At 41.7% G+C, this 26,628-nt stretch overlaps 1 protein-coding gene across 1 annotated transcript in view; it reads left to right on the top strand.

Moving 5' to 3' along the window:
- LOC144783326 (acylamino-acid-releasing enzyme-like) overlaps positions 1–26,628 on the top strand; it is a 352,393-nt gene that overhangs the window by 37,690 nt on the left and 288,075 nt on the right. Inside the window, exon 2 of the mRNA XM_078662358.1 lies at positions 23,532–23,661. Within this exon, the coding sequence (XP_078518484.1) occupies positions 23,532–23,661 (130 nt within the window). The remainder of the gene's footprint in view (positions 1–23,531; positions 23,662–26,628) is intronic.

Raw genomic sequence — 26,628 nt, 5'->3', positions numbered from 1 at the left:
GGAACGAAGGATGGGTGAATGGGCTGATGGGTGGCTTAGTAGATGCCTGAGTGGATAAATGGAAGGGTTGATACATGGGTTGATGAATCAGTAACTGGGTGGATGAATGAGGTGAGTGGATGATTGAAATGGTGAGTGACTGTGCAGATTAACACCTGCATCAGACTTCTCACAAAGCTTTATCACAAGATCTTATACTTGTGTTCCGCAGCAGGAGAGCAGCAGGGCCAGTGGAGCCAAATCATATGGTGAACCCCCAAATCACAGCAGCCTAAATTTGTAAATGTTATGCCGGGTCACTCCTGGTAAGGAACTTTACTCTGCCTGTTGTTGCTTTGCAGAAGCAGTGCTGCACATTGTGGCTGAAGTAGCAGGGGCCAGTGATCTTTAAGCTAAGCACAACTGTGGTTGAAAGATAACACCACACATCAAGGGGCATGATTGTTGCCCTCTGACCCCCCGCCCCTGTTTGACCCTCAAGCCCCAGCCGTGAATAGAAGAATGTATATGTTATAGACGTCATTAAAAATCATAGTGTGTCGTTAAAACAAAGCCGAGAATGCAAAATGGCATATTTTTCACAAACTGCCAGCCTCAATTTAGCGCAGAAGATCCACTCAAAAGTATACACATATACCTGTTATAATAACATTTTCAAAAATCCACAATATTAAATAAACGTGAACTGGTATGTAAACAGCCAGAGAACATTTTCACAAAATCAATGTTTTTATTCAAAGCCAAAACACACAAAAATGCAGGCCAATAACAGTCTCGTTAATTCTCTCCTAAATTTCAAAATTCTGGGCTAGCACAAAAAGTTAATCGTTCTCCGCTTCATACTCTCAAAACTGGAAGAGCAACGAGAAATTACAGAGGCATATTTACTGTCAATTTCTTACAACGTGGTGTATTCTATGTCTTATGTAATGCAACATGAAAACATTACCTCAGACTTTTCTCGCATCTTCCTTCCATGTGACCAGCATCCTGGAAGCCAGCCGCCTTCTGCTGTTTGCGTTCAGTTTAAGGCCAAGTCAACAGTACACGGTGTCTTCCAAAGGTGAAAAAGAGCAGCTTGTGAAATAAAGGGTGTATGGAGCGAGACTTTCCACGTCAATTCCATTTTCAATCACATCATCTCCGAAGAAGATATTGGACTAGTTATATAACGTGTGTAAGAGCTTTCCCCAGTAAAAAATCGACGCAGTAGCACAGGTTTCTGCTAGTTTGGGGCCCTTCACGCGATTATCTTCCTTGACAGGATCAGGATGTCCCACCCCCACCACGCGCGGCATCCAATGATGGATGCTGCGGTGGACCAGCCAATCCTGGTGCTGCATGCAGCGCCAGGATTGGCTAGGGGGTCACATTTGCTGCTCGCACTGTCGCCCTTTGGAAACCCGGGCTGTGGCAGCAAACAAGCACCCCTGGGTCCCGCTGGGGAACTTACAGTGCGCATGCTTGAGAAAGTTGCCAACTTTCCCAAGCATGCGCACTGTAAGTTCCCCAGCGGGACTGTCACTGCGCACTATGGTCTGCTGCAGCCTGAGTGTGGACTGTCACTCAAGCTGCAGCAGGCCACCCCCCCTGCGCAATTCCCGCCGGCGGCTTTTATTTAGAAGATATACTAGGATTGCCGTCGGCGGCCGCAATGCGGGTCCATGGTGGCTGGTGGGGCTACGCCCCTACGCCCCAATGGACGCACCGCAGCTGGAGTACAGAGGTGCAACTTATAATTCATGCATGATATTTACATGTTTCCCTGTGTAATTCTGATAGCTGTGATATTTACAAACATTAGTTTTGATGTATGTTCCCATTTGTTTAGATTTCAGGCCCCTGAAGAAGGGCCATCTATGGCTCGAAATGCATTGGGCATCTAATGGAATCCGGATTAAATGTTTAAGGCTTACAAATTGTTTGATTGTATGTAATTATAAATGTCTGGAGTGTTCTACAAAGGTCAAGATAATGAAAATGTAATAATGTAAATTACATGTTAATCATTGGAATATGTTGTTTTTTTAAATTGAGTTTTTTGAATATTGAAAAGAGAAAGTAAGCAGATTGTTTTTTTAAACTAAATTGAAAAAGTTTTTCCAGCAACAGTGCACAGTGGTTGAGTGTGATTTCACTCGATGTAAGAACATTTTTATTATCATCCCATATCTGAGTGTCTTTTAAATAAGCGAACAGATTGTATAAATATCTGGGACCTGCAGTTGTGGACAATATTAGTAATCCTCTAAATTGTCCAGCAGTGTTTGACAGATCTCTTCACTTATTCCATGCTTGTTCTTTTGGTGATATTTGTTTTTCTGGCTGTACATTGCTGGCAATAGACAACCCTCATAGCAAGTATGTCTTATGTGAAGTAAAAAGGTATATGTTTCAATTTGCTGATAACCGCTGCATATTATAGTCTTAGTGTTGTTGTGGACCATAACTGTTATATATGCAACTACATAACTATATAATACCACAGTGAACCATAGGTCATCCTTTTCTTAGGACACCTGGAAATTAAAAGAAGTTTGCTGATTGAGTTGTAAGGTGAGATTTGCATACCCCACTTTCAGTAAGAGGCTCTAAATGTGGAGTAGAACACACCAGCTGAATTTTCTCTTATAATAGGTATGGTATTGTAGAGGAAATTAGATCAGTATATTGTACAGTGTATTTAGAGCCACCGTGAAAAAGTGGAGGATTTTTAGTTACCACTCGTATTTCCTGGAAAGCTATTGTGGTTAACTCAATCTCTAATTCGTAGATAGTGAAATAGCCTTCCTTTAGCTCATCTTTAGCTGCGCCATGAATCACATGCTTTCGAATTTATGGGGAGGCGTTATTGTTCATCACCAATGTAACCATTGCCCACACCTTTTCTTTCTCCCCAGAATGATGAGTAGGTGGATAACAGTCTCACTTGGCAGTTTTTGTGATGTCGACAGGTAATGTGACCCAGGACCAGATCATAACATCCAAGCACAAAGCCATATAGCTGGCATCTTCCTTCAAGCAGGTCACCAGCTCGTATTTTTACGAAAATCCAAAGTATGCCAAAGGAAATGCTGTGCTAATAGGGCTTCCAAAACTGAGCGGTGCGTATGAAGTGGGTTGGTTCTATAATGGCTGAAACATCCTTCAATTCTGTTGCATCCTGGTAGTCAGAGTCTGGGTTCACTTCTGTACCAGCCTTTCTTGACGTGATGTAATATGAAGCTTTTTTTTTTTTTTTTTTTTAGATCAGCCACCATTTTCAGCATTTGGTGGTAAGCAATGACTGGCAAGTGTTTGTTGACCCTGCATCCTTGGTCAAGCAGTCAATATATTAACCCTTCATTTCACACATTTGTGTGAATCGGTTATCACCTCCGATACAAGTTCCATTAACCTCTGCAAACAACACTGTAGAGTGGTCTTTTATCTGTGGCTAGGGTCATCTTAACTTTAGAGAACTGTATACCAGTTTCCACAGCTCTGCATTTAACCTTTTAAGTGCGGGCATTGGCCGATACCCTCTTTCCCTCCCAGTGTGTCGTCCGGTCGGCCATTGGATATACATCGGGAGGGTTTTAAAAGACACTCTGGTGCTCTTATCAAAGAGTTTCCTTTTTTATTTTTCATGCGAGGCTGCTGATAAAGAGCTTCCCCAGCAGCCTGAGTCTTTTTTATTGTTGTTAGAAAATGACAATTAGTGTACATGGCAAACTGACATAGTTTTAACAAAAGGGAAAGTGAAATGAACCAATCAGTTTATTTTACTTTCACTGAATCAGTGATCAGGAACATATCTCAGCCACCCAGCGAAGATTTGTGTGGGGTAGGCATTGTTGGAAACGGGAGAATTTCCCCTTTTTAATTACATTTCTTCCTAGTGGATCCCTTCTTGGGGGTCACCGCGCAGGAGAGTAATCCACAAGCAGGGATATGTCTCACTAGACATCATTGTATAGGTTTTGGGGGGTGGGGGAGTGCCCCCACATGGGCATGTGCCTGTGGTCACCATGCTTCATTAGTCTTTCTGCCCCCCTCGGGGTGGATGGCGGTGTTAACCCCCAATCAGGCCTACTAAACACCAGGGAATTTGCCTTTGCTGTGTTTTGTGGGTAGGGCCCCCCATGCAGGGGCCTGTGTTCACTTCCCAGGCCTCATAAGTGTTTGTGCTCCCTCTGGGGGGGGGGGGAATGGGGTGTTCATCCCCACCCAAATCTGCCCCATCCCGTGGGGAGTTCAGAAAGGCCACTAGATGCCATGGTATTTTTCATTTTTGGTGGGGGGGGGGGGCTGTCCGCCTGGGCATGGGCCTGTGCTCTCACCAGGCCTCATTAGTCTTTGTGCCCCCTGGTGGGTGGACCCCTAATCTGCACCCACTTACCCTCTGCCCCCCGGGGCACCCATCGAGGCTGTCCTTTATCACCTCATTTGTTTCCTCTGTGTCTAGAACTTTAATAAAACCATCTAAAGCACTTAGTAGTGATCATGCTCCTCACAATACCTGGCCTAACCCACGATCTGTCTCCCTATTCTGATGACATCACTATTTTCACTCCTCGTCGCCATCAGCATTTCTAGCAATCTAGAAGGCTGCAATAGAATTTGGTGAGGTTTCTGGTTATCTTCCCAATATTCCCAAGGTACAGTACTGTATAACAAATATGAAAGTCTCCAGCCGGATCCTCAATTAAAATTGTACTACATTTGAAAGAGACATTTTGTCTCAACTATGAAGTACTGAGGAAAACTACTCGGCAAACTTGGTAAAATGAGATCGACTTCCTTTGGGGATTCAAGGTTGCTGCAATGTTATAATGATGACAGTGCTACATAAGTGTTTCCTTCTATTTCGCTTCTTTCCTCTGTTAATTCCTAAATATTTATTTTCTAAAAGTTGAATCTTCATGGTCATGGTGCATATGGCAGGAGAAAAAAGCACAAACCGCAATGACACAGCTGAAGCTACTACTGCGATCCGGATTTTGGGCATTCCCTGCATAAAAATTTGACTATTGGGCCTCATTTTCACTAGTCCCAGTGCAGGTTAGCAAACACCATGGCCACTGCAGTGGTTAAACTGATATTTGTCATTGGTTCCTGTATCCCGTTCTACATGGCCTTGTCTTTGGACAGTACTGTAGTATAGTTCCTATATTCCCAATAGGCTCTGCGCATTGGAATAATATATCCTACAGATGTGACGTAGGACTTATGTCTACTAGGTCTCTATCGAATATATTAGACTTAATTGTGAGTGCCAGCTAGCTCAGAGGTAACTAGAAACTTTCTCGAATAAACAAGAAAGGATTAGTTTCTGACAACCGCATAAACATGACAACTTTGTTTCCCCAAGATAAAACTGATCTTCAGAGTCGTGGAAACTATAGATAGATATTTCACTCAGTCAATCTTGCATGCTTCGTTTCACCAGAGGTGCAGAGAAAATAGATAGACGGGCGTTTTCAATAAAAGGATTTATTGAACAGTCTTCTTTCTCAAGCATAAGAAATGAACTGCTACAATCGTAAAACAGGTTGTAAAATATAATGCATACAGTAGAAAGAGTAGAATAAAATAATACTGTAAGAGCATTGTATGGTTCCTAAACCATAAATAAATACATACATAAATAACAGAGGCTAAAAGTACTCAACTGGTGTTTCTAAAATACGCCTACCCCGATGTACCTAACCTAAGCTTAGTACGAGGGAAGAAGTAAGTGAAGTTTACAATAAATATAGTATTCTTTTGCCAAGAATCTGTCCAAGATTTCTCTTAGGGTCTAATCAGCTCTGTACCTTGATTTGGAATGAAGAAGGTCAGGCTCAGGACTCGATTTCCCAACAACCCGTAAGGGTAGCTTGGAAACACTGGAGCTGGATTTCTCGGCAGGAGAAAAGACAGCGTCTCTTTCAGTGCGTCTGCTGGAGGGTCGGCTTCCTTCTGCACTTGCAGTAGCAGGATGCGTCGGGCAAGTAGATAGTCGAACTGCTCGAAACCACCGTGTGTTTGCTAAGGCAAGTGTGGGCATATTTATACCTTGAAGTTGCTGAGTTTGACGTAAAGGTGGACATAATAACGTCATAAAAGAGTCTCAGTTATTTGAAAACTCCATGAGTTCTTGGACAAGTCAGTTCTCGAGCAAGGGGAAGTCCCTAGCTGCTGAAGCCGAGTTTTCCAAGAAATCGTTGTAGATTTTTGGAACTAGTGGAAGTAGCCCCTGCCGTATTTGGACTGCATGAGCTATGTCTAAATATGGTTATGATTCTTATGCCTATATAAGGACATAGTGGTTTATACCTATATAAGGGCATGAATCGGGAAAATTACAATAGGGTCCTAAATTGGTACACAACACCCACTCCACGTTATCATGTTCATCTAAGATCAAGCAATAAAACATATAAACTAGAGCATGTGTTTACAACTCCCAAAAATTCACATAAAATCCATTTGAAATGGTTGCACACGGAAAAATGAACATTTGCATAGTATGCATTAAAAAGGAAATTATGCCATTGTAATATGGGAAATGCTAACCCAATCAATCATGAGATTACATTTATGAAATGGCTCTTAGTTACAGAAATACATTCGAGACTATCTCATAGCAAAGTATATAAACTGTGTTAGTTTGTAGATAAGGTCAAAATTGTTTCAAGGAAGTATTCAAAGAATTCTTCTCTAAGAATAGTTCTACTTTAAACAGATTACTTTGTGCCAAAGTTAAGTCTTTGAAAGGTAGTAAAAAATTCAAAATAAATCGTAGTGAAATAGAGATCCAAACTTGGAAGACTTTGTTATGAACAAGCGAAGGTCGAATTCAGAGTTCATAGAACACTGTGTGCTAACTTCAAAAGTTATTCTCGGTGTCACGAGAAAACATTAAATCGTCTAGGCTGGCAAAGAAGTCGTCTACCACTGTAGATGAAAGTTGAACCACTTCATTAAGAAGATCAATTGTACACAGATGTGAAGCATCGCCGTCAGCGTCAGCCGTGTTAGCAATGTTCATAGCAGATGTGGCATACCAGATGTGCCTGTTGGTCCGTGTATCCCACCTTCAGCTGGATTTGCCGGTGAGATCTTAATGAATGCCGTCATCAGGATTGGTAGCCGTTGGAGGCAACACAACACATGAGCCATTACCGGCCCCAGTAATGCGTCAACATCCGTTGGCATTGCCGATTGTTGTATTAGATAGATATCTAACACGTATTCCTCTCCACAAAGCAGGCATCGTAGAACAGGTAAGATGCAATCTTGCCAGATTGGTCTGAATGACAGGAACCATGTGGTATTCAGATCTCTCAAACAAGCCAAGCCAAGGATCTGTGTTATGCGTTCACGATACTGCATCGCCAGAAGAGCATTTTCCATGGTAATCTGGGTATCGTTGGTGACTGGACTTGCCATATCGGAGCAGAAGGAACAAAAATAGCATCCCTGCTACGAGTCCCAAGATGAGAGGCAGGCCGCCGAACACAGAGTGTACGAAGTTAGGAAAAATGCCCAGGACTGCTTCAAAGGGTGCTAACAGTCCCGAAAAATTCGCCTTAAATACATGTACAATACCACTGGTATCAGACATGTTTAAGATACGAGCTAACATTTCTGCAAAATGTATTGGGCAGTTAGTTGATAATAATGCATGTATCTCTGCAGAAGTCCTTGCAACATGCAGATCATACGTCTCTCTGGACGCGGTCAGTGGCACAGTTTTTTGTAAAAGAATGGATTTCATTCTGCTTAAAGTATCAATTCGTATAGAAGAGATGTTCAGTGAAGGCCATAGCGGCGACTCCCGTCTGTCTTAGTTTTAGGAAACAATACTTGCATACAACAAGTGACCCTGGCTGACACACTAACGAGATAGGCTATTCCTGGCATCATTCCACAACAGCTGTGATCATTTAACATAATGTAGCTACCATTGGAAAGCTGCCTAGAAATTGGATCTATCACCGCTGTGGGCGAACCCTGCAGTGGCAAGAAAGGTTATTGGAAGAAACCTCGCAGGCTCCGTGTAAATTAATACCTTGACACAACAGTGTACCACTTAGTGAGTTTTACCAATTTTTACCACTAAGAAATACCTCCTTTCCCCCGCTCCAACATTTGTGTGTGTATGGTAAATCCCAGGTCGACTTAATGTATTCTTTACCCAACCTTTCATACAGGCCTGCTGGTATGTGTTTTAAGCAATACTGAAACTGGAAAATCGTCACTGGTATCGTGATGGTGCCATGTATTATCCATTCAACTGATGGTTTCTCAGAAACGGTCAATGGTAATCTCTCAAGTTTTTCTATGCTGAGCACCGTATAGTCTGCTCCCCTCTGTGCCAAAGAGATTTGTTTATCTGTAAGGTTAAATACAGTAAACAATGACGTAGTCTTGATTAGACGCCAAGGCACATAGCCAGAACGAAGCTTTTGTAACGTCCAGCCTAACAGCATTATAGAACGTAATTGAGACTGGCCATGTTGTAACATTAGCAAGTCCTGTTCCATTATGTCTATGGCAGAGAATACAATGCTGTCTAAAGAATACATTCTGGACGACAGAGTTGTTAAACCATTGTCAACTACAGAGAGTGCTTTTTCTAAATGAATACGATCAATTTCTCGTATTCTTTCAGCTGTTTCCATTTGCTTGACTTTCCATGCTTCATTATAAGCAGCGTATATACCGGCGTATATGAAACGTTTATGACGTGGATTACGAGGTCCAAGTAAGAAGTCTCGTAAGTCAACGCCATCTTTAAGCAAAGATAAGTGTTGTTTTATTTCTGGAAGTGTGGATTTCTGCAGCCACTCAAGGCATAGATTTCCTACACTGTAAGTTGTTATTATCCCCGGATGTTGTCTCTGGACATATCTTGGATCTGGCCTAGTTACTGTAAACCCCTGTGTCTTGTTCAGGAATCTATTTTGACGGATATTCGTGTGGGCCAGATTAACAATTTTTTCCAATCAGGATTAGTTCTGTTCTGTTGTAAAATATAGTTTACGTCTACCTCCTTATCTATAGTTCTATTACTATCCGGTGTGGGTTTAGGTAGCTTGGAAACCCTGGAGCTGGATTTCTCGGCAGGAGAAAAGATAGCATCTCTCTCAGTGCGTCTGCTGGAGGGTCGGCTTCCTTCGGCACTTGCAGTAGCAGGATGCGTCGGGCAAGTAGATAGTCGAACTGCTCCAAACCACTGTGTGTTTGCTACGGCAAGTGTGGGCATATTTATGCCTTGAAGTTGCCGAATTTGACGTAAGGGTGGACATAATAACGTCATAAAAGTCTCAGTTCTTTGAAAACTCCATGAGTTCTTGGACAAGTCAGTTATCGAGCAAGGGGAAGTCCCTAGCTGCTGAAGCCGAGTTTTCCAAGAAATCGTTGTAGATTTTTGGAACTAGTGGAAGTAGCCTTGCCGTATTTGGACTGCATGAGCTATGTCTAAATATGGTTATGATTCTTATGCCTATATAAGGACATAATGGGTTATACCTATATAAGGGCATGAATCGGGAAAATTACAATAGGGTCCTAAAATGGTACACAACAGTACCCCCCCCCCCCCGAATGGCCCCAGAGAACACTCTACCTTGTCAGCCAGTAAGTGGAATGGAACAGACCTACACTCTTGTCCAATTCTATTCCGTGAAGTGTCAGACTTGTGGTGGGGTCTCTCTCTTCTCATGCCTAATAGGACAACAAGCGTTCCTGATGGGGTGGAGAATGTTGCAAGGATTGTGCTGAAATCCAGGACTGCTTTTGCCTGCAAATAGGAAGTCATCCAAGGTATTGAATTTGGCTTCTTCTGCCCCTGGCTTGTTTGTGTTGCGCACTCCAGGAAGAAACCCAACTTTTTGAGAGAGCACAAGAAATATGGATCCTCCCATGGACCTGCATTTGTCAGAGTAAAACTCCTGACTTATTTGGAAGCATACAAAGTCGAAACACTCCAGCTATACTGGCAGAAGCTTGAAACCTGCTTTGATATCTTCTATGGCCAGTGGTGAGCCTTTGGCCTCATCTCCTGCTAATTTGAATGCTTGATCAATGGAGGCAGAAGAGATTGCATGTTGGTGGAGTTGACCCAGCGATAGAACAGGTGGTGTGTGAAACATTATGCTCATTTACCTTCTTGGGCAAGGAGGTGGTGAAGCTTCAGGGAGCTACTGTCCTGTCTAGCAAGAGATCCTTCTCAAATTTGTACCTAAAGCATTCACAAGAATATCTTAACTTGATATAGCTCTGTCTATTTTTGTGCCAGAATGGAGGATTCAGAAAAATGTACAAACCAACCAGGGATAAGTTCCTTCACCACATTCTTGGGTGCCCAGTAGGATGGCGGTGAGTACGTCTATCTTTATGGAGAATGGGCCTTTGGTCAGAGAGAGGGTAATATGATTTTGTGGCAAAATGGTTTCACATGCCAGTCCTAGGAGGGGGCTTGTGGCAGGGGCGGTCCAGATAGCGGTAGCCACAGATGAAGCAAGTATTTTGGAACATGCAAGCCAGTGCACAAGAGCAACTTCGCATATCTTAAAGAAGTCTAAGTTGTCTTCACTTTTATGGGTGTCCTGAGTCCTCTGCCTGTCTGTGATCCAAGAGAACTGAGGTTGTTCTTCGGTGGAATAATGTGGGTGAAAATAACTTAATAGCTCATAACTGTTTTTATTCAAATGCATCTTACTTGTTAACAAATGCCTCAATGCATTTCGTTGGTGGTTATCATTTCGCCACGAAAAAATCATAATATGACCTATGAATAGAAATGTGATACACTCAGAATGAATGACTATGTTCAACTTACATTGTGACATTAAGTGTAGGAAGAGGAATGAAACATCCCTAGATATAGAGGAGGCGTAGGGAAAGAGGTTTCTCCAGGTGGAAAAATATTTACCCTGCAAGAAAAAAATGAAAACTGAAAATATGGATTTACACAGGGATCCTACCTCAATTTCAGAGAACTCCTTACACCAAGAAAGGGATCATGTTTGGAAAATCATTTGATTTCCCAGGAATCTATATGGAAACCTGTGTACACGTGCAGCTTTCCATGCATATTCCTTGAATTTTTTCTGAATTGTAAAAAGTATTAAATCTTCATTTGAGTCAAATCCCCTGCCAAAGTGGCGGAGAGAGCCAGGCCGGAGGAGGGAGGTGGGTAAGGGATGGGTTCGGGGGACAAAATAAATAAAAAAACAAAAACAAAACGTACCTGAACAATGCCAGTGCTTGCCGCATCGCACTCTCCCACTGTTCCTCTGGGCACAAGCTCCTAGACTGCACTGCAGCCAATCTTGAAGCTGCATGAAAGCAGCGTAGAGATTGGCGTGAGCGCTGGCAACTTGCACTCCCAGGCAGACTAGGAGCCTGTGTTTGCTCTCTCCAGCCCCAGTAACGTAGCTGGGGCTGTAAAGCGCCACTGCGCATGAAGGCTTGGTCGGCCTGAGACGGACGGCCAAGCCCTCATGTGCAGTGAAGGGACTGTCCACCACTCCCCTACCAGCAGCGTTATCCCCTGAACTCACACCCAGGACTCGTCAGAAACTATTATAAAACAGGTTTAAACCCTGTTTTATTTGCTGGTGGTGGTGGGGGGGGCTCTCCTCCGCTCTAATGGTGCGGACACTGCTGTTTGAGTGTCGATATTGGTGGGTCCGGGAGTTCCTTTTCAGTTAAGGGGACAATCGGCAGACATAGAGGGACTATACATACTGTTGCATGGTCTATTGTACAGTTGTGAAGTGTGCTTGATTAATTGCTTATGCCCCCAACATTGACAATGGTACATTTTTAGTACACTGGGGACTGCGCTGCTCCTCTATGCGGGACCCCCAATTGTTTGGCCCAGGGACTTCAATTGTGTACTGGGTGGACATTTAGATAGACATCCAAGGTGGATGGGAGCGAAACCCTGTATGGTGGCTAGTTTGCAAGAGGCTATGCACCGACTTCAGTTGATGGATGTCTGGCGGGAGCTTCACCCCATGACACAGGAGTATTCCTGTTACTCCCCAACCCATAGTACTCAGAGCAGATTAGACAGATTTCTCCTTGCCAGTGAGAGACCGCTCGATATAATGAAAGCCTCCTACCAGGTACAGTTTCTCTCTGACCATGCTCCCTTACTCTTGGAATGCGGGGTGCAAGGATATCCTCCTGCTATTCCTTTATGGAGTGTCTGACCTGAATCTCTGGGGGGCCTAAATATGCCATAGATATGCAGGATGCACTCCAGGGCTTTTTAAACTCCAATTGGGGTACAGCAGGTTCGCACAGGGTGGAATGGGAGACATTGAAAGTGGTCATCAGAATGGTGAGCCTAGATAAAATATATGGTGTCAGGGAAAATCTGGAGAGGGAACTGGGGGAGAAGGAGTCTCATCTCGCAGACCTGCAGAGACAGAAGCAGGGGCATTAGGGAGATGAGATAGCGCTGATGATGGCACATAGAGTCGTTGCAAAGGTCTGGGACAGCCTTGATTGCCATATCCGGAACGATTATGTGTAAGGTCTCCACAAAGAGGGTGATCAGGGGCTTATGCTGGCATGGTTGCTTAAGAGCGAACGTCCTTCTCCCACAATTTTTGCTCTCCGTGCACCTTATGGTACACTGGTCATGGTCATGGTCATGGGCCGGGTGGCTATCACGCTGCTAGTGCGTATGCACCATGCTGGGATATATTCTGGGCCGCCGCGGGTGGAAGATGCAGGAGTTATAGACCTCCTGGAACGAGTGTCTCTTCCTTGATTGACGCTGGCCCAGGCAGAGGGATTTGGTGAGGCATAATTTTGGAGGAACTAAAGGAGGCGCTCCGAAGTATGGCAAGAGGGAAATGCCTGGGACCCCATGGTTTACCGGTTGAGTATTATTAGGCGCATGCTGCCACACCACTCCCGGTACTTTTGGAAATCCTCCTGGAGGCCCACGACCTGAGTGAGATTCTGACTGGTACATATGATAGGAGCATATATTCTTGTGCTTCCTAGGCCAGGCAAGGAGCCTGTGGTCCTATAGGTTTCTCTCCATATTAAATGTTGACATAAAACTCCTTGTAAAGCTCTTAGCCAATGTGGTTTTATGCCGGTACGAGGATTGCACATGAACCTTAGGAGACTCTTGCACGTGATGCAATGGATGCGTAAGTAGGTATTTGGAGCAGCTTTGCTATCACTTGATATATAGAAAGCCTTCGACACTTTGTCTTGGCCGTACTTGTGGGAGGCCCTGACTCGAATGGGTTTGGGAACCTGATTCCTGGCATGGGTCTGACTGCTTTATAAATCTCGGAACGAGGTGTCTAAGGCTTTTGATATAGGAAGGGATACCCGACTATTGTTCTCCCTGGCGAGGGAGCCACTTGCGATATACCTCAGAGACCAGTTACGCGCTTGGAGTATATCGGTCTGAGACGATCGCCATGTGGTGTAGCTGACTGCGGACGACACATTGGTATTTGTGAAATACCTGGAACGTTCGGTCCCGCTCCTTATGCAGCTGTTGGGACACTTTGGCGCAGCATTAGAAAACCGTGCTGTACCCCCTGGCCACCCTGGTGGGTAAAGAGGATGTAGATCTTCCAGATGTGGGATTGCCGTGGTAAAAGCATAGCTTCCGGTACATTGGCCTCCAAATCATGCATGATAGCCACCGCCAATGTGTGCCGAACATGGGGAAAATACTGGATGGGAATGATCGCTCAATTCGGTTCTGGATCACAGTGCCACTGTCGGTAATTGGTGTAGTGGCTCTTAGTAAGATGGTCCTGTTGCCACCCCGATCCGCAGTTGTATTACCTGGCTGGTATCTTGCAGTATGCGGCAATGTGGTGCAATGTTGAATCCAACTGGGAAAAGAGGTTATCATCGGGATCAGTTGGGACTGCTCAGCTTCCCCATTTGCTGATGTGTGGTAGGGGATGCCACCGGACACTCCTTTTTGTTTTGACACTGCAGCTAGAGCATGGGACCTGGCAGTCAGGAAGGTCATTAAGAGAGGTCAGTACGCACCAATTCTCCTGCTTTGGTGGTTGCGCCCTTTTCTCCATATTTACGAATCCATGAATGTCGAGGGTTGGATAACAGGAGGTTGTCAGACAGCTGGAGACCTCTACTTGAACTGTACTTTAATGATTTTGGTGGAAATGGAGATACAATATGCAACTATTTCACGTACTGTCCAAGGGATATGGCCCACCTTTCCGGAGGAACCAAAACAGTCTTGTGTACTCGGGGTAATCTGCATCATGGCTCCTTTAAAGGTATTATTTCCCAACTGAAGGTAGCCTTGAAGGCTGACAGGATGTCGATGGTTACAGCAAGAAGGGAGACATGGGACAGATAATTGGTAATGTCACTGACTCACAATGGATGACACAGGGCGAGAGCACAGGTGCAGGGGGAGGCAGTAATGCCTGCTTCAAATTGGTGCCTTTTTATTTTCTTTATCATGCCTACTTGACCCCAGCCCAACTGCACAGGGCATACCCTGCAAGGTCATCGGGTTGCATTAGATGTGGGACTATGCCTGCCGATTTCTGTGATGTAGCATGGAATTGAGTACAACTCGCATCGAGATAGTGGAGTAGATGTAGAAAACATGATTAGGCATTGCCTGCTGGGGCTACTACCCCTTCCCCAGAAGAGGAGGAAAATGTGATCTAAATTTGGCCTGTTAGGTTTGCTGTTGGCACACCGCTGTATAGTTATAGTCATATGGCCCCAGTTCACAATAAATGGAGGGGGGACCTACTGGAGTGGGCGGTAGCCGAGGAATGTAGGCTTAGGAGAGTGCACGTGGACCAGCATGTGGAAAGGGATCTTGAGATGTTGTCGAGTATGTTGGATGCACTTGGGTAAGGTAGTGGGAAACACAGTGAAAGTGAGGACCAGGATGGGGGTGACGAGGTGAGAGCTAATGATGTGAGTGTAGAACACGAAATCGGGGAGTTATCAGACTTGCAGGTGTCACACACCAGTGAACATTGGGTGGATTGCACTGGATTTTATGGAGTTGCCTCTGCATGGTTGCTGTCTTGGATCTCTGGTAGTGAGAGGGTCTCTCTTCCCTCTCCCTGCTGTTGATCGTACATATGTGCACTACATAGCGGGGACTGGTACATGCAAGGGGAGAGGGGGGTTTTAGTTCTTTCCTCCTGTTTCCGTAAACTCTGAGGGCCTGATTCACAAAAGTAAACTTAGACCAAAAGTCTAAGTTTAGACCTAAAGTCTAACTTTAGTAGTAGTAAAGATAGACTTTCGGTCTAAGTTAAGACCAAAAGTCTAACTTAGACCAAAAGTCTAACTTCAATAGTAGTAAAGTTAGACTTTTGGTCTAAGTTAGACTTTTGGTCTACTACTACTAAAGTTAGACTTTAGGTATAAACTTAGACTTCAGGTCTAAATTTTGACTTTTGGTCTAAGTTTACTTTTGTGAATAAGGCCCTGAGTGTATATACTGAGGCCCCTCGGTCTAGGGATAACACATGATGCACACCCCCAAATGAACTGTATGTACTAACTGTAATTTTGCTGCAATGTCATCTCTTTGTATTTCAATTGTTAAAAACCTGAATAACAAATTTTGAAGAAAAAAAAGTACAAAAAGAAAAATCTTCATTTGGACATAGATATAAACCTTAGAGTACCCTAAAATGTGGAAGTGCATTGGCATTGAAATGTAGTTGTTTAACTACAGACATTGAGAGGACCTTTTCTAAAAGTGTAAGGAAATTAAACTAGGTAGAAATCTATCATTACCATGTTTTTCCAGTCCTTACTTTGAGAGGCATTCCATTTCATGAGAAAGGTTACCCCATTAAGATATTTGGGAAGAATACTTTTATTCTGCATATATTTTAGCCCGTCTTCTCTTTCAGTTTTAGCAGGTTAAGAATTCGAGCCCTACTATCGACACTTTCTCCGTTCTTGGTCATTCCTTACGTAATTACGAAATATCAAAAGTGTGACATATACTAGCTGGGTTACTAGTTATTTAAGTAATCATGCCATAGCACTTCGATCACTCAGTGCTTACGTGGTGTGGAGGAAAGAAAGTTCAAGGACAAATGTAAACATACTGAGGTTGTTTGTGCAGATTAGTGGGTTAATAATTTTCTAGGAGCCTGAATTGGAAGTACCAGATGACTTCCGTGCTCAATATTAAACTCCCTCTACAAACTGTTTGTATGTCCATTGGATATTTGATGTTATTCAAGGGTTCTTTTTCAGCCTCCATTTTATTTTACTAGGGCTACATCTTTACTATTCTAGGGGGAACATCCTTTACAACGCAGTAATGACACCGCAGTGCCATTACAACACGGGTTTCACAACGCAAGTCATTAGCACGACTTGCGCTGGAGGGCGCTCTAGGACAAGGAATAGTATAATTTACTATCCAACACCTTCCCTACTGTATGTAGACTGGAGTTGGCATAGTAAATTATACTACTCCTAAGTCCAGCGCCCTCCAACGCAAGTCGTTGTAACGACTTGCGTTGTAAAACCTGCTTTGTGATGGTCTGCGGTGTTTTATACCGCGTTGTACCGTCATACATCCTATTCTAGAGTGGTAGGGGACAAATACAGTGTTTTTTTTTTCATTGCCTGGTGTCCACTAGTCCAAACAAATAGGTCCTCAACATTAAAATAAAATACCCTACATTGATCATTGTCCATTTAACAGCTTCCATTCCTTCCTTGAGGGATATAGAAACATACAAACTTGTTATGTCTAATGTACAAATCAAGGTTTTCTCATTTAATGGATCTTCCAACTTGTTTAAGAAGTCACCTGTATCTCTGATGTCTGTAAAAAAAATCTAAATATTCACCAATAGGTTGAAGTGCAGAACTAAATATTGAAATGATTAGTCTGATAACAGATTTGTGAAATTTTTATGAACTTTATGGAGCATGTATATGATTGTGCATCTAGGATGGCTATGTGTTGGAAATTAAAAGTTTTTGCTTTCGTTGTTAATCATCCTGCTCAAATGCTGATCCATGATTGTTTTTAAATTGCTGCATTGGGTTATCATCAAGCACTAAGTAAATTTCTGTGTCCATCAAGAGTTCAGTTATTCTTCTTGCGTAATATATGGTGTATATAACTACCAGTGCTTCCCATTGTCTACCACTTTCAGGGTTAAATTGTGATTATTGGTGATTTGTTAGTGAAGTTATTGTGTTTCTTTATTTACCTTTGTCCTTTGTGATCCCTTATGACTGAAGAAGTGTAATCTTAACCTTATTCGAAGATAATATAGGAGTGCATCATATTCACACATAGTCAGCACTCAAATATACTCTTTTGTGACTAATGTACTAAAAGAAGAGTATTGTATGCTAAAAGGTGTTTTGTTTGAAATACATATATTAAGAATGTGATCAATAAAGTTGCGTGATAAGTTAGATATCAACACAACAGGAGAGAATAATATGAGATATATTGTGAGATACTTAGGATGTATTCAACTAATGTTTAATGTTCATACGCATAATTTGAACCAATCAAGTTCAGATGCATGTACACTGAATGTTTATAAAACATTGCATATATTTCTGCTTTAAACAGTTGCATTTATTTTCCTTGAAGAAAGGTGCACATATTCTGCAACCCTGTGCACATTAACTTAGCAAAACCTAGCCACGAGAAGAAATGAATTCAGTTGCTGCTTGCATTAAGTTTTGAAATGTAATTCACGTTTAGCCTTTATTATGGAATACATGTTGCAGAGTTGTTTCTATTGCAGGTGTGGGTAAGCCTCATTATTTAGAATAAAGGAGTTTTGTGCAAAGAGATGGCAAAGCACGAAAAGGAGGACTTGGCCAAGGGAATCGCGGTAACGAGCAAGGAGAAGAATTCTCATGGGAGAGGAATGGCCAAGGACGAGAAGAGATAATGTGTTATCTGGCAGGGAAAGGTACTGAAGGTTTCCAATTGGACCAGAGCTATGGGAATTTCCCAAGGAGGAGCCACATCAGAGTGTCACATTGACTGCAGATGAAATTATGTGCTGGTTTAGTTAGGAAGAGAGTGCATTTTGGCTTTCCTTAGGGAGCAAACCTGTGCTACTGCTTGCGTGGCTTTAAGCTACTTGACCCATTGTCTGATTTTTTTCTATTGAAGACTCTGACGGCTGACACTTTTCTTCTTTCCTAATTTGATTACATCCTTATTTAAATTATTTAGTTGAGGGTTGACCTTTTAGGAAGAGCAGGGAAAGTTAGCTGAATCATGCTTGATAAAGAGAATCATCTGCTGCAATTTAACCTTCATTTCTTCTTTCTGATTACCTGCGTCGTTATCTTAAAGTTAGACTTTTGCTTTGTACTATATAGGGTTCATCTCTTAAGGAGATTTGCACTACTTTGATCTTTTTATATTTTTATGCAATTATGTTGGGACTAATCTGTATTGATTTATTTTTTAACTTAAAATTAAACCTACTAAACCCAGTTCAAAGAGTCAAGTGAATTAATGTGTAGCCAGATTGTTTGCATTGTATTGAAATGATACCCAGTGATTTGATTCATTTCACCACTCACTCTACTAGAAAGACCTGTCCCCTCTGGAGAAAACTGTGTAAATGGACCTAGACTTTAACAATACTGATTTTGAAAAGTTTTCAAGAACTTTGGGACTTTCTGGTGGACAAAATTCCAACTTGGGCCAAATTCTTTGCAGTCAGCAGTGTTGGCATCACCATTGGGGGGTAGTATATTGGTGGAATATTTTTTCAAGTTCATAATACTCATGAATTTGTGGAACACAATACCTGTTCCTATTATATTTGTATTGAATGCAGAGACAAAATATGTACCCTTTTTCTCTTTACTTGACGCGTATTTGGGAATACTGATTAACAGGCTTTGGTTTAACTTGGTTTATTTCTTCTTGTTTGTTGTTTTTTGCTAGACATCTGTCAAAAAAGGCAGGGTTTTCGCTAATCAAAATGGTTGCTATTACAGTGTCCTTCAAAGTGATTGTTCTTATTGTTATTCTGCTTTTAAGTTCTTTGTTTCAGTGAAGGTACTAATGTCTGTAGTGTGTGACTTACTACTTCTCTCTTTATTTCTGTTGCAAGAGTAAATCTTAAAGCAAGCCCAGTGCTCATTAAGCTGCCTGAGACTGAGAGCAGCCCTAGCATCCAATCAACTGCTACATGGGCCTAGCACTCCCAATGAAGCTGGCCTTGGCCACTGGTTTTCTCATACTGTCTTTGCGCTATAGACCTGAAAGCACAGACCAATCACAGTTATGAAATGCTCACCCATGCAATGGCATCCTATGTTGCATGTTGATGTAGTGGGCATTCTTGGCAATCTTCTAACTAGAGAGGAAAGAGGCTATACATTTTGATAAATAATAGGTCATGCAAAATTGCATAACAACATTTGTATTACTAAATGTAATAACCACATTAACGTCCTGTAAAACATATATATCTGTACTCAATTTCTACAGGAATTGCACTAACAAATCCACTGTGCAGCAACCTTTTTTCAAAGGCTTCTTGGAGGCAGAGGGGTTTGGGGGTAAGACTGACTGATAGACACATAAATACAATTTTAGGCTGTTTCCTTAGTGCTCCTTCTGCTACTCTGGGTTTGTAGTTTATTTATGTTACAATTGTGCTGTAAAATTCAATATTTTTTACTGTATTTCCAAAATATTCTTGGAGGAGGAGATACCTTGAAAATCCTTTAAAAGAGATGGGGAGCCTGAAAAACCTTTAAAAGAGGCGAGGACCCCCTGAAGACCATTTAAAAAGAAGCCAGGCTTGCAGCCATATATTTACACCTAAATGTTCGCTAGCCAACTGTCACTGCGTGCAAATGGGTGACATGCTAAAATGAAAGTTTGTGTGGCGACTGTAGTGGGAGTAGGCAGTACAGTTAGTGGACTTGTGTGTCTCCCGCCGCAGACATATTTTGGGCCCTGGCACTTTATTTTTGAACAAATATGGTGATGCACTAACTTGATCAGTACCTTAGGGAAACAAAGAGAACTTAGAAGCAGAGACTCTATATTCAGAATAATAATTTTATTAAAAAGTTAATAACAAGCATTCAAATTATATGTATATGCCGAGATGAAATGTATTTGCCTGTAATTCAGATGCTTTTTTTGTACCCTTTCCAGTCCAAAAATAACGACATTTGATTGAGAGAGTTTACTGCCAATACATTTGTTATCCAGTACTTAGCCAGACCATCTTGGGATCGTGCAGGCCTGTGCTGGTTCTATCCAAGATGCCACTATTGTCAGCATTTTGTTATAATTCCAATATCCTTGGACCTAGCCCTATCATTCAAAATGCTTTGCTCTGTATCATCCACATTATGATTAAGTAGTGTTAGAGCCAGAACATCTCTGTTTCAAGCCGTTTTTGTTGGTATTTTATGTGAGAAGGAAGAGTTGTGTCCTAACCTATCATGAATCCAAGTATTGCCACTTAAAGATTGAATTGCTGTCAGAAGCAAATGCGCGATTCTCCAGGAGACTAACGTTTACCAGAGTCTCACATGGATGATCTATTCAAAGGCAGTTTTAAAAGTGTATAAATGCAACTTAAACGGCTGGAAGGCGTGACTTCATGTCACATTCCATCAGCAGGAGCATCACATATCTAAGGTACGGCTATCGATTCTGAAGCTTGTTTGGACCGAAGGAACTAACAGCCTCATTCATCAAGCGAAATGCGCTCGCAAAAGGGCCAGATTCTGAGAATCTGGCCCTTTGCGAGTGCAATTTTTGCATTTGGGATTCATCATCCCAAATGCAAAAATCGCTATTAAAGAATTCGCATATTTGCCAGGAATTGCATTTAAGGAATCTCTATTTGAGGTTCCTTAAATGCAATTCATGAACCATTTTAAAATACCGAAATCGCAATTTTTGGCCGCTATTTACCGCGAGGTCAAACCTCGTGGTAAATAGCGAAAACTTAGAAAAATGCATTTAAATGCATTTTTCTAAGTTGCATGTTACACACACACATGTCCTTTGGACATGTGTGTGCGCAACACCAATGTAGATTACATTTCAGGGGTGCTACAGGGTGTCCTTTGGACACCCCTGGCACCCTTGAAATCGCTATCTTATTTGCGATTAGCAAATTGCTATTTTCAAATAAGGAATTACTCCCCATTCATTCCTATGAGCCTTAAGGCCCATAGGAATGAATGGGGAGTTATTCCTTATTTGCGATTAGCAATTTGCTAATCGCAAATAAGGAATGTGTAGGAATCGCATTTCTTTATGCAATTTCTACATGAATGCCATTTTGCAAGTCCTTAACCGCTTCAGCGCGGCGCAGATTCCTGCGCTGTGCTGAACGTTCCATTGGGCTTATGGAACCATGACGGAACGGTTCCGTCATGAGCACAGCTCAACCGACGCTCATGACGGAACCGTTCCGTCATGAGCATGGAAGGGGTTAATAGCGATTCCTTATGAATCGCTATTAGGGGCTCGCAAAACGGGAGATTGATGAATCAGGCTGTTAAGCCTTTTTCAGTGGCCCATGCATAAACAGATGTCTAATCTTGAAGAAAATTATATTTCGCCTCCACGTCTATTAGTGCAACCATGCAGTAATTAATTAGTCGGATGGAAATTGTCCCATATTTGTGCAGTGGGCACAGAATGGAGCCATTCTTGGATTGTAGATTTGCTGAAGTGAAATTACAGGCATTAAAAAGAAAAAAGCCATTCATCCCAAGAGGCTTGATTTGACTTGAACATATGAGATGGTTGACAATTGAGACTGGGTGCACCATCTGCCCTATCCTTGCAAGCAACCTTTATATAATAAAAAATAAAAAGTTCTTATTATTGAAATTATTACCTTAACATGTACATACACGTGAGGTGATTAATACCTAGAGCACTCTACTTCGATGGTCATCTTTCATCTTACTATATCACAGGTTTAAATGTATCTTTTTGCTTAAGAAGGTAATTCCTCCCACCCACCTCTAAACTAGGCAAAAAAAGATAGTATTGAGAGTCAACAAAACTAATTGTTTTAAGCTGACTTTAGTAATTTTCGAGTCACAACAGAACTGGTAGGTTAAAGGTTCAAATTATTCTCCTTGTGGGTCATAGAGTTTACCCAAAGTACCTTTTTCTATAAACAGTAATATTTTATTTTTAATTACGAAACATATTTAGAGCTTGTTGATGTGCTAAGCTTAAAACTATCTATGGCCAACTACCTTTATTTTCTTGGTTGGCTGATTAACAATAGTAGCAACAGCAATTTGAGAGCAATACTTCTCCACAGCAATGACTGATTTAGTGGGAAAAAATAGGGCTAATCCACTGAAGTGCAAAAAGTAGATTTGGTCTTGTTGGGGTACAATAAAGTGACATGCTCAAATGCACTGTTGCCTTCAGTATGTTCCCTACTCCCATTCAATGAGTTTGCAAAATTCCAGAATTTCCTCTCATCTTTGCCTTTGTTGATTTCCTGTAAGGGTACTAATTCCTGTTCAATTGTACTTGTTTAGAGACCCAAATTACTTTTTAATACTGTTTTAATCTGAGATGGTCTAGGTCTATGGGGTGTGTCATGTCTAAGGGCCTGATATAGATCTCGGCAGATGGGTTACTCCATCACAAAAGTGATGTCAATCAAGTCTGTTGAAATATAAATCCCATAGGATATAATCGGATTTATATTTCAGCGGATGGATTATCCGTCACTGTTGTGACGGAGTAACCCATCCGCCAAGATCTAAATCAGGCCCCAAGTCTTAATTTAAGTTGATCTTTCTTTTCTTAGTCACATTTTAAGTTCTTGAGTCTATTATTATACCAACATTTTAAATTGTGTTTGGATTTGATACCAGCTAAACCATGTCAAGCAGGGGAAATTGTTTGTAATAAATATGTCCTCGTGGATGACCAGCGGCTGCCCCTATGAAGAGTGCCAGCCTGTTTGTCTTTATTAATGATCCCGTCTGGGTCACCAAACCTTTGCTCACTGATGAACGCCATTTAATATGTCTCAATTTACACAATACTAAGGTGCATCCTCTGTACAGACCATATTAAGGGGCGGAAGGACTGCAATTAGAGTAAACACCTGAGGAAAGTAGTCGCTTTCTTGTCTGTAATCAATTTTAAAATCAAGTATTTTGGAGAATAGGGACAAGATACAAACTTGTAATCCTTTTAACAGTAGGACATCCTCTCCATCACCTACTACTGCATTACAAGATAAGTTTATAGTTACTGTTCTTGCCTCATTCATACTTACCTTGGGAGACATTTATTTTATTACTCTTCTTGCCTCCATCAGTGCCTCTGTGTGATCTAGTGGTTAGGTTGATATAACAAATGCAATATTTTTGTCTTGTGATATAACACATGCAGTGTAGTGGGGTGTACCATAACATAACATATTCCTCAGTTCAGCTATTCTTCAATGCTTGGATTTTGAATATAATGCTGTCCAGGGTCTACCAGTTTCCCACATTTGTAACACAACTTTTCATTGTCCCCAAAGCTACCCATCAGTCCTGAAGATATCAGCGCTGTATACAAGGATCTCAGCCAGTATCCTTCGGTTTCCAAAGCCTATATTGGACCAGGAGCCTCTGCAGGTCCTGGGCACAAATACTGCACCATAAGTACAGGTACAGCTGTAATATATTACTCTGCTCTCTTATCCGTATTTTAACTATTATATGGCATCCTTGCAATTGTATTTTTTAAATCCTACTCTGGAAAATAACTTGTGTTTAAGCAATTCAAAAGGAATGAATGAATGAATGTAATTGTAATGGTGGAATACATTTTATTTTGCTTTCCGCCATTATAAACATAAAGAATTACAATGCAAACCAAGAGAACCACACTGGTAATTCAAATATCACAGATTATCTACAACCTTTGGTTTGCTGTTTCTATTATTCGATTCACTCATTGTCTAAGTACCTAGCTTAGTTAAGACCACTGCATTTACAAACATGTCCCTTATATCGCTTCCTCAGCACTGCAGTATATGAATTCACAGTGTCTGAGCAAAGCCTCGCCCCGTCGGTTTGCTCTGCGCTCCTCTCTGAATACATTTTACCCAGTCCCAACATTCCGATCCATGTGACCTAACTTTACAAGATTGACAGAAAAGATGTGCCCAATGGCTGTACAGCCGAGACAGGAAAAGTAAAGGCGAGACGCAGACTGCTCAAGTTGACAGCAGTTATGCTCAGAAGACAGGTCCCACTGCTGTAAGCAGAACTTGTGCTGCATCACGTGCTGCCAGACTAGTAAACAAACTGTCACTGTGGACTGTTGGGCTAACACTCACCTCCTCTTCGCTCTGGGGTTCGCAGTGAAAGGGCTGGTAAGATGCTTCAATAGTTAAAGTGGTCTCATCTGGGAGTAGGGCACGCAATACTGCCTTGCATATCCGAGAACCAAGATCAAGCGGCCGCGAAGAAACGAAAATCTGATATTGTGACACCACGTGTTGCATGTTGTGCATGTGCTCTGTGTTACATAGCAGTGGTCAGACTGTGTCTTAGGTTGACTAGATTTCCAAAGTTCAGAATCAGGACCAGGCCATTAAAGGAATCTGGATCTAGCATGGGCCATGATAAATAATGCAGGAATGGGCAAAATGTAAACATTTTACCTTTCCTCTCTGCAGGGCCAGTAATAATGTTCCCAAGCTGCGCAGGATTCCCTCTTTGTGTTTGCAATAGTGGGTGCTTGCCTTCTCACTCATGTCATGCTCTCGCTCTCCATGTGTCAATCCAGCAGTGACTACTAAGTCATGAAGGTGGGGACACAGTCTGTTTAGAGACATTGCTGTTGTGAAATTAAATTGGTACAGGATCAAATGAATTATGTGGGTGACCAGTTGCCCCTTATGCGTGGTCTTAAAAGTGATTTGTGGCTAGTTCTCATTTTTGCCATTAGTTCTTATAATTTATTTTTATGAAAATCTAAACCAAGACAAACTCTTTCAATGTTTTCTGCCTGCCAGTTGTGTGCTTGTTTCCATGAGCCGCACAGAAACTTTTCATTCTTTGGGCTGGCCATATTGGGCATATGCTTCAGCACCTATTTCATAAAGCTCTAGCCCTCAATGTGCCAATTTAACAGAGACTATTATGTCATAACTGTGGTGTAACAGTCTGTTTAGATACCTGGCTGTAGTGATATCAAATTATAAAGGATCGAACAAATTAGATGGATGACAAGTCCACAACCTGCTTATGGTCTCAAAAATGATGTGTGGTTAGTTCTCACTTTTACCAATAGTTCTTAACATTTACTTACGTGAAAATCTTAATCAATGCAACTCTTTTCACCTTGTTTCTCTGAGCAATGCAGAATCTTAATGTTCTCACCCACCCACCTCCTGAGATGTTGCCTAATCGATCACGTGTTACCAGAGATCAGGCAACCTCTCCTGCCCTAAAATCTAAAAAATCTGAGAATATATAACTCAATGTTCCTCTGTACAAAGGCTCAGCCTACTGGCTACTTAATTATTCCACGTTATCCTCTAGGTCATCTTCCATGCACAATCTGAAGGCTATGTCATGTAATGTGAGGTTAGTATCAAAACATCACCTTCAGACTCCTGATCACTGTGAAACTCATAATCATGACTTCTGTTTCCTAGCTAAGAATGTTTCACAGAGATATTCGATTCCTACACTACATGACTTCCTACCATGTTAACTATTTGATCTTGAGAGCTGATCAAGCTATTGTATTGTATTTGTATTTGTAAAGCACAGGAATCACCCCCGAAGGGGTATTTCCGCGCTGTCGAAGAGCGAGAGTCAGACAGGCACGAGCCATCACAACTTAAGCTTTAAACAATTCCGTCAGGTAGAGTTGTCATTGTTGATAAGAAAAAAATATATATTAAACAAAAAACGTTGAGAGAATATTTCAAGGAGAGGCTCTTGCCTGCAAAAGCAAAATAAATGTTCATTTGTTTTATCGCCTCCCCCCCCCCACAGACACAATTTATTGCCTCAGTTTTGGATGACAACCTGTTATCTCTCTTTAGACATGTCTTTGTTTTCACAATTTTTTTATGTTAACAATTACTTTTCACCTGTGAATAACCACTATTGAGCATCGAGCCCTTTCACTGTTTTTTTATTGATTAGACACAACTATTAAATATTCTTTTTTTGTGACTAAGCTGACTAATTATTTTGTTCTGTTATTGTGTGATCAAGTCCATAACTGTGCAGATACTATCATTTAAATTAAGTGCCATAATTCAAATTGTTGTTGTACTTCTTGTCCAAGGGAAACATTGTCTCTTTGGTCCGAATCTTCTCAAAGGTAAATATGTTACAATGGTCAGGGCCTCATCAATCCAACGGCCAAATTTAGTTAATTAAATTCAAAGTTATTTGTGGTAATTTCAGTATCTTTGTGTTGCAGGATACTTCCCTAGACTCAAGTAAAGGAGAGACAGAAACAATATAAATATATACAATAAGATTTGTAAAATTTTTTTGCTAGGGAGGTTGAATTTAGTTTGTGTGGGGAAATATTAGCATGCCTGCAGATGTGAGGCACTCCCTAACTAATTAAAAGAGGCACATAATATGAACATATCACGCAAA

The sequence above is a fragment of the Lissotriton helveticus genome, chromosome 9 (assembly GCF_964261635.1).
Source record: "Lissotriton helveticus chromosome 9, aLisHel1.1, whole genome shotgun sequence".
In the NCBI taxonomy this organism is placed as follows: Eukaryota; Metazoa; Chordata; class Amphibia; order Caudata; family Salamandridae; genus Lissotriton; species Lissotriton helveticus.
Note: the sequence above shows the minus strand (reverse complement) of the source record. Positions and strands in the feature narration are given on the sequence as shown.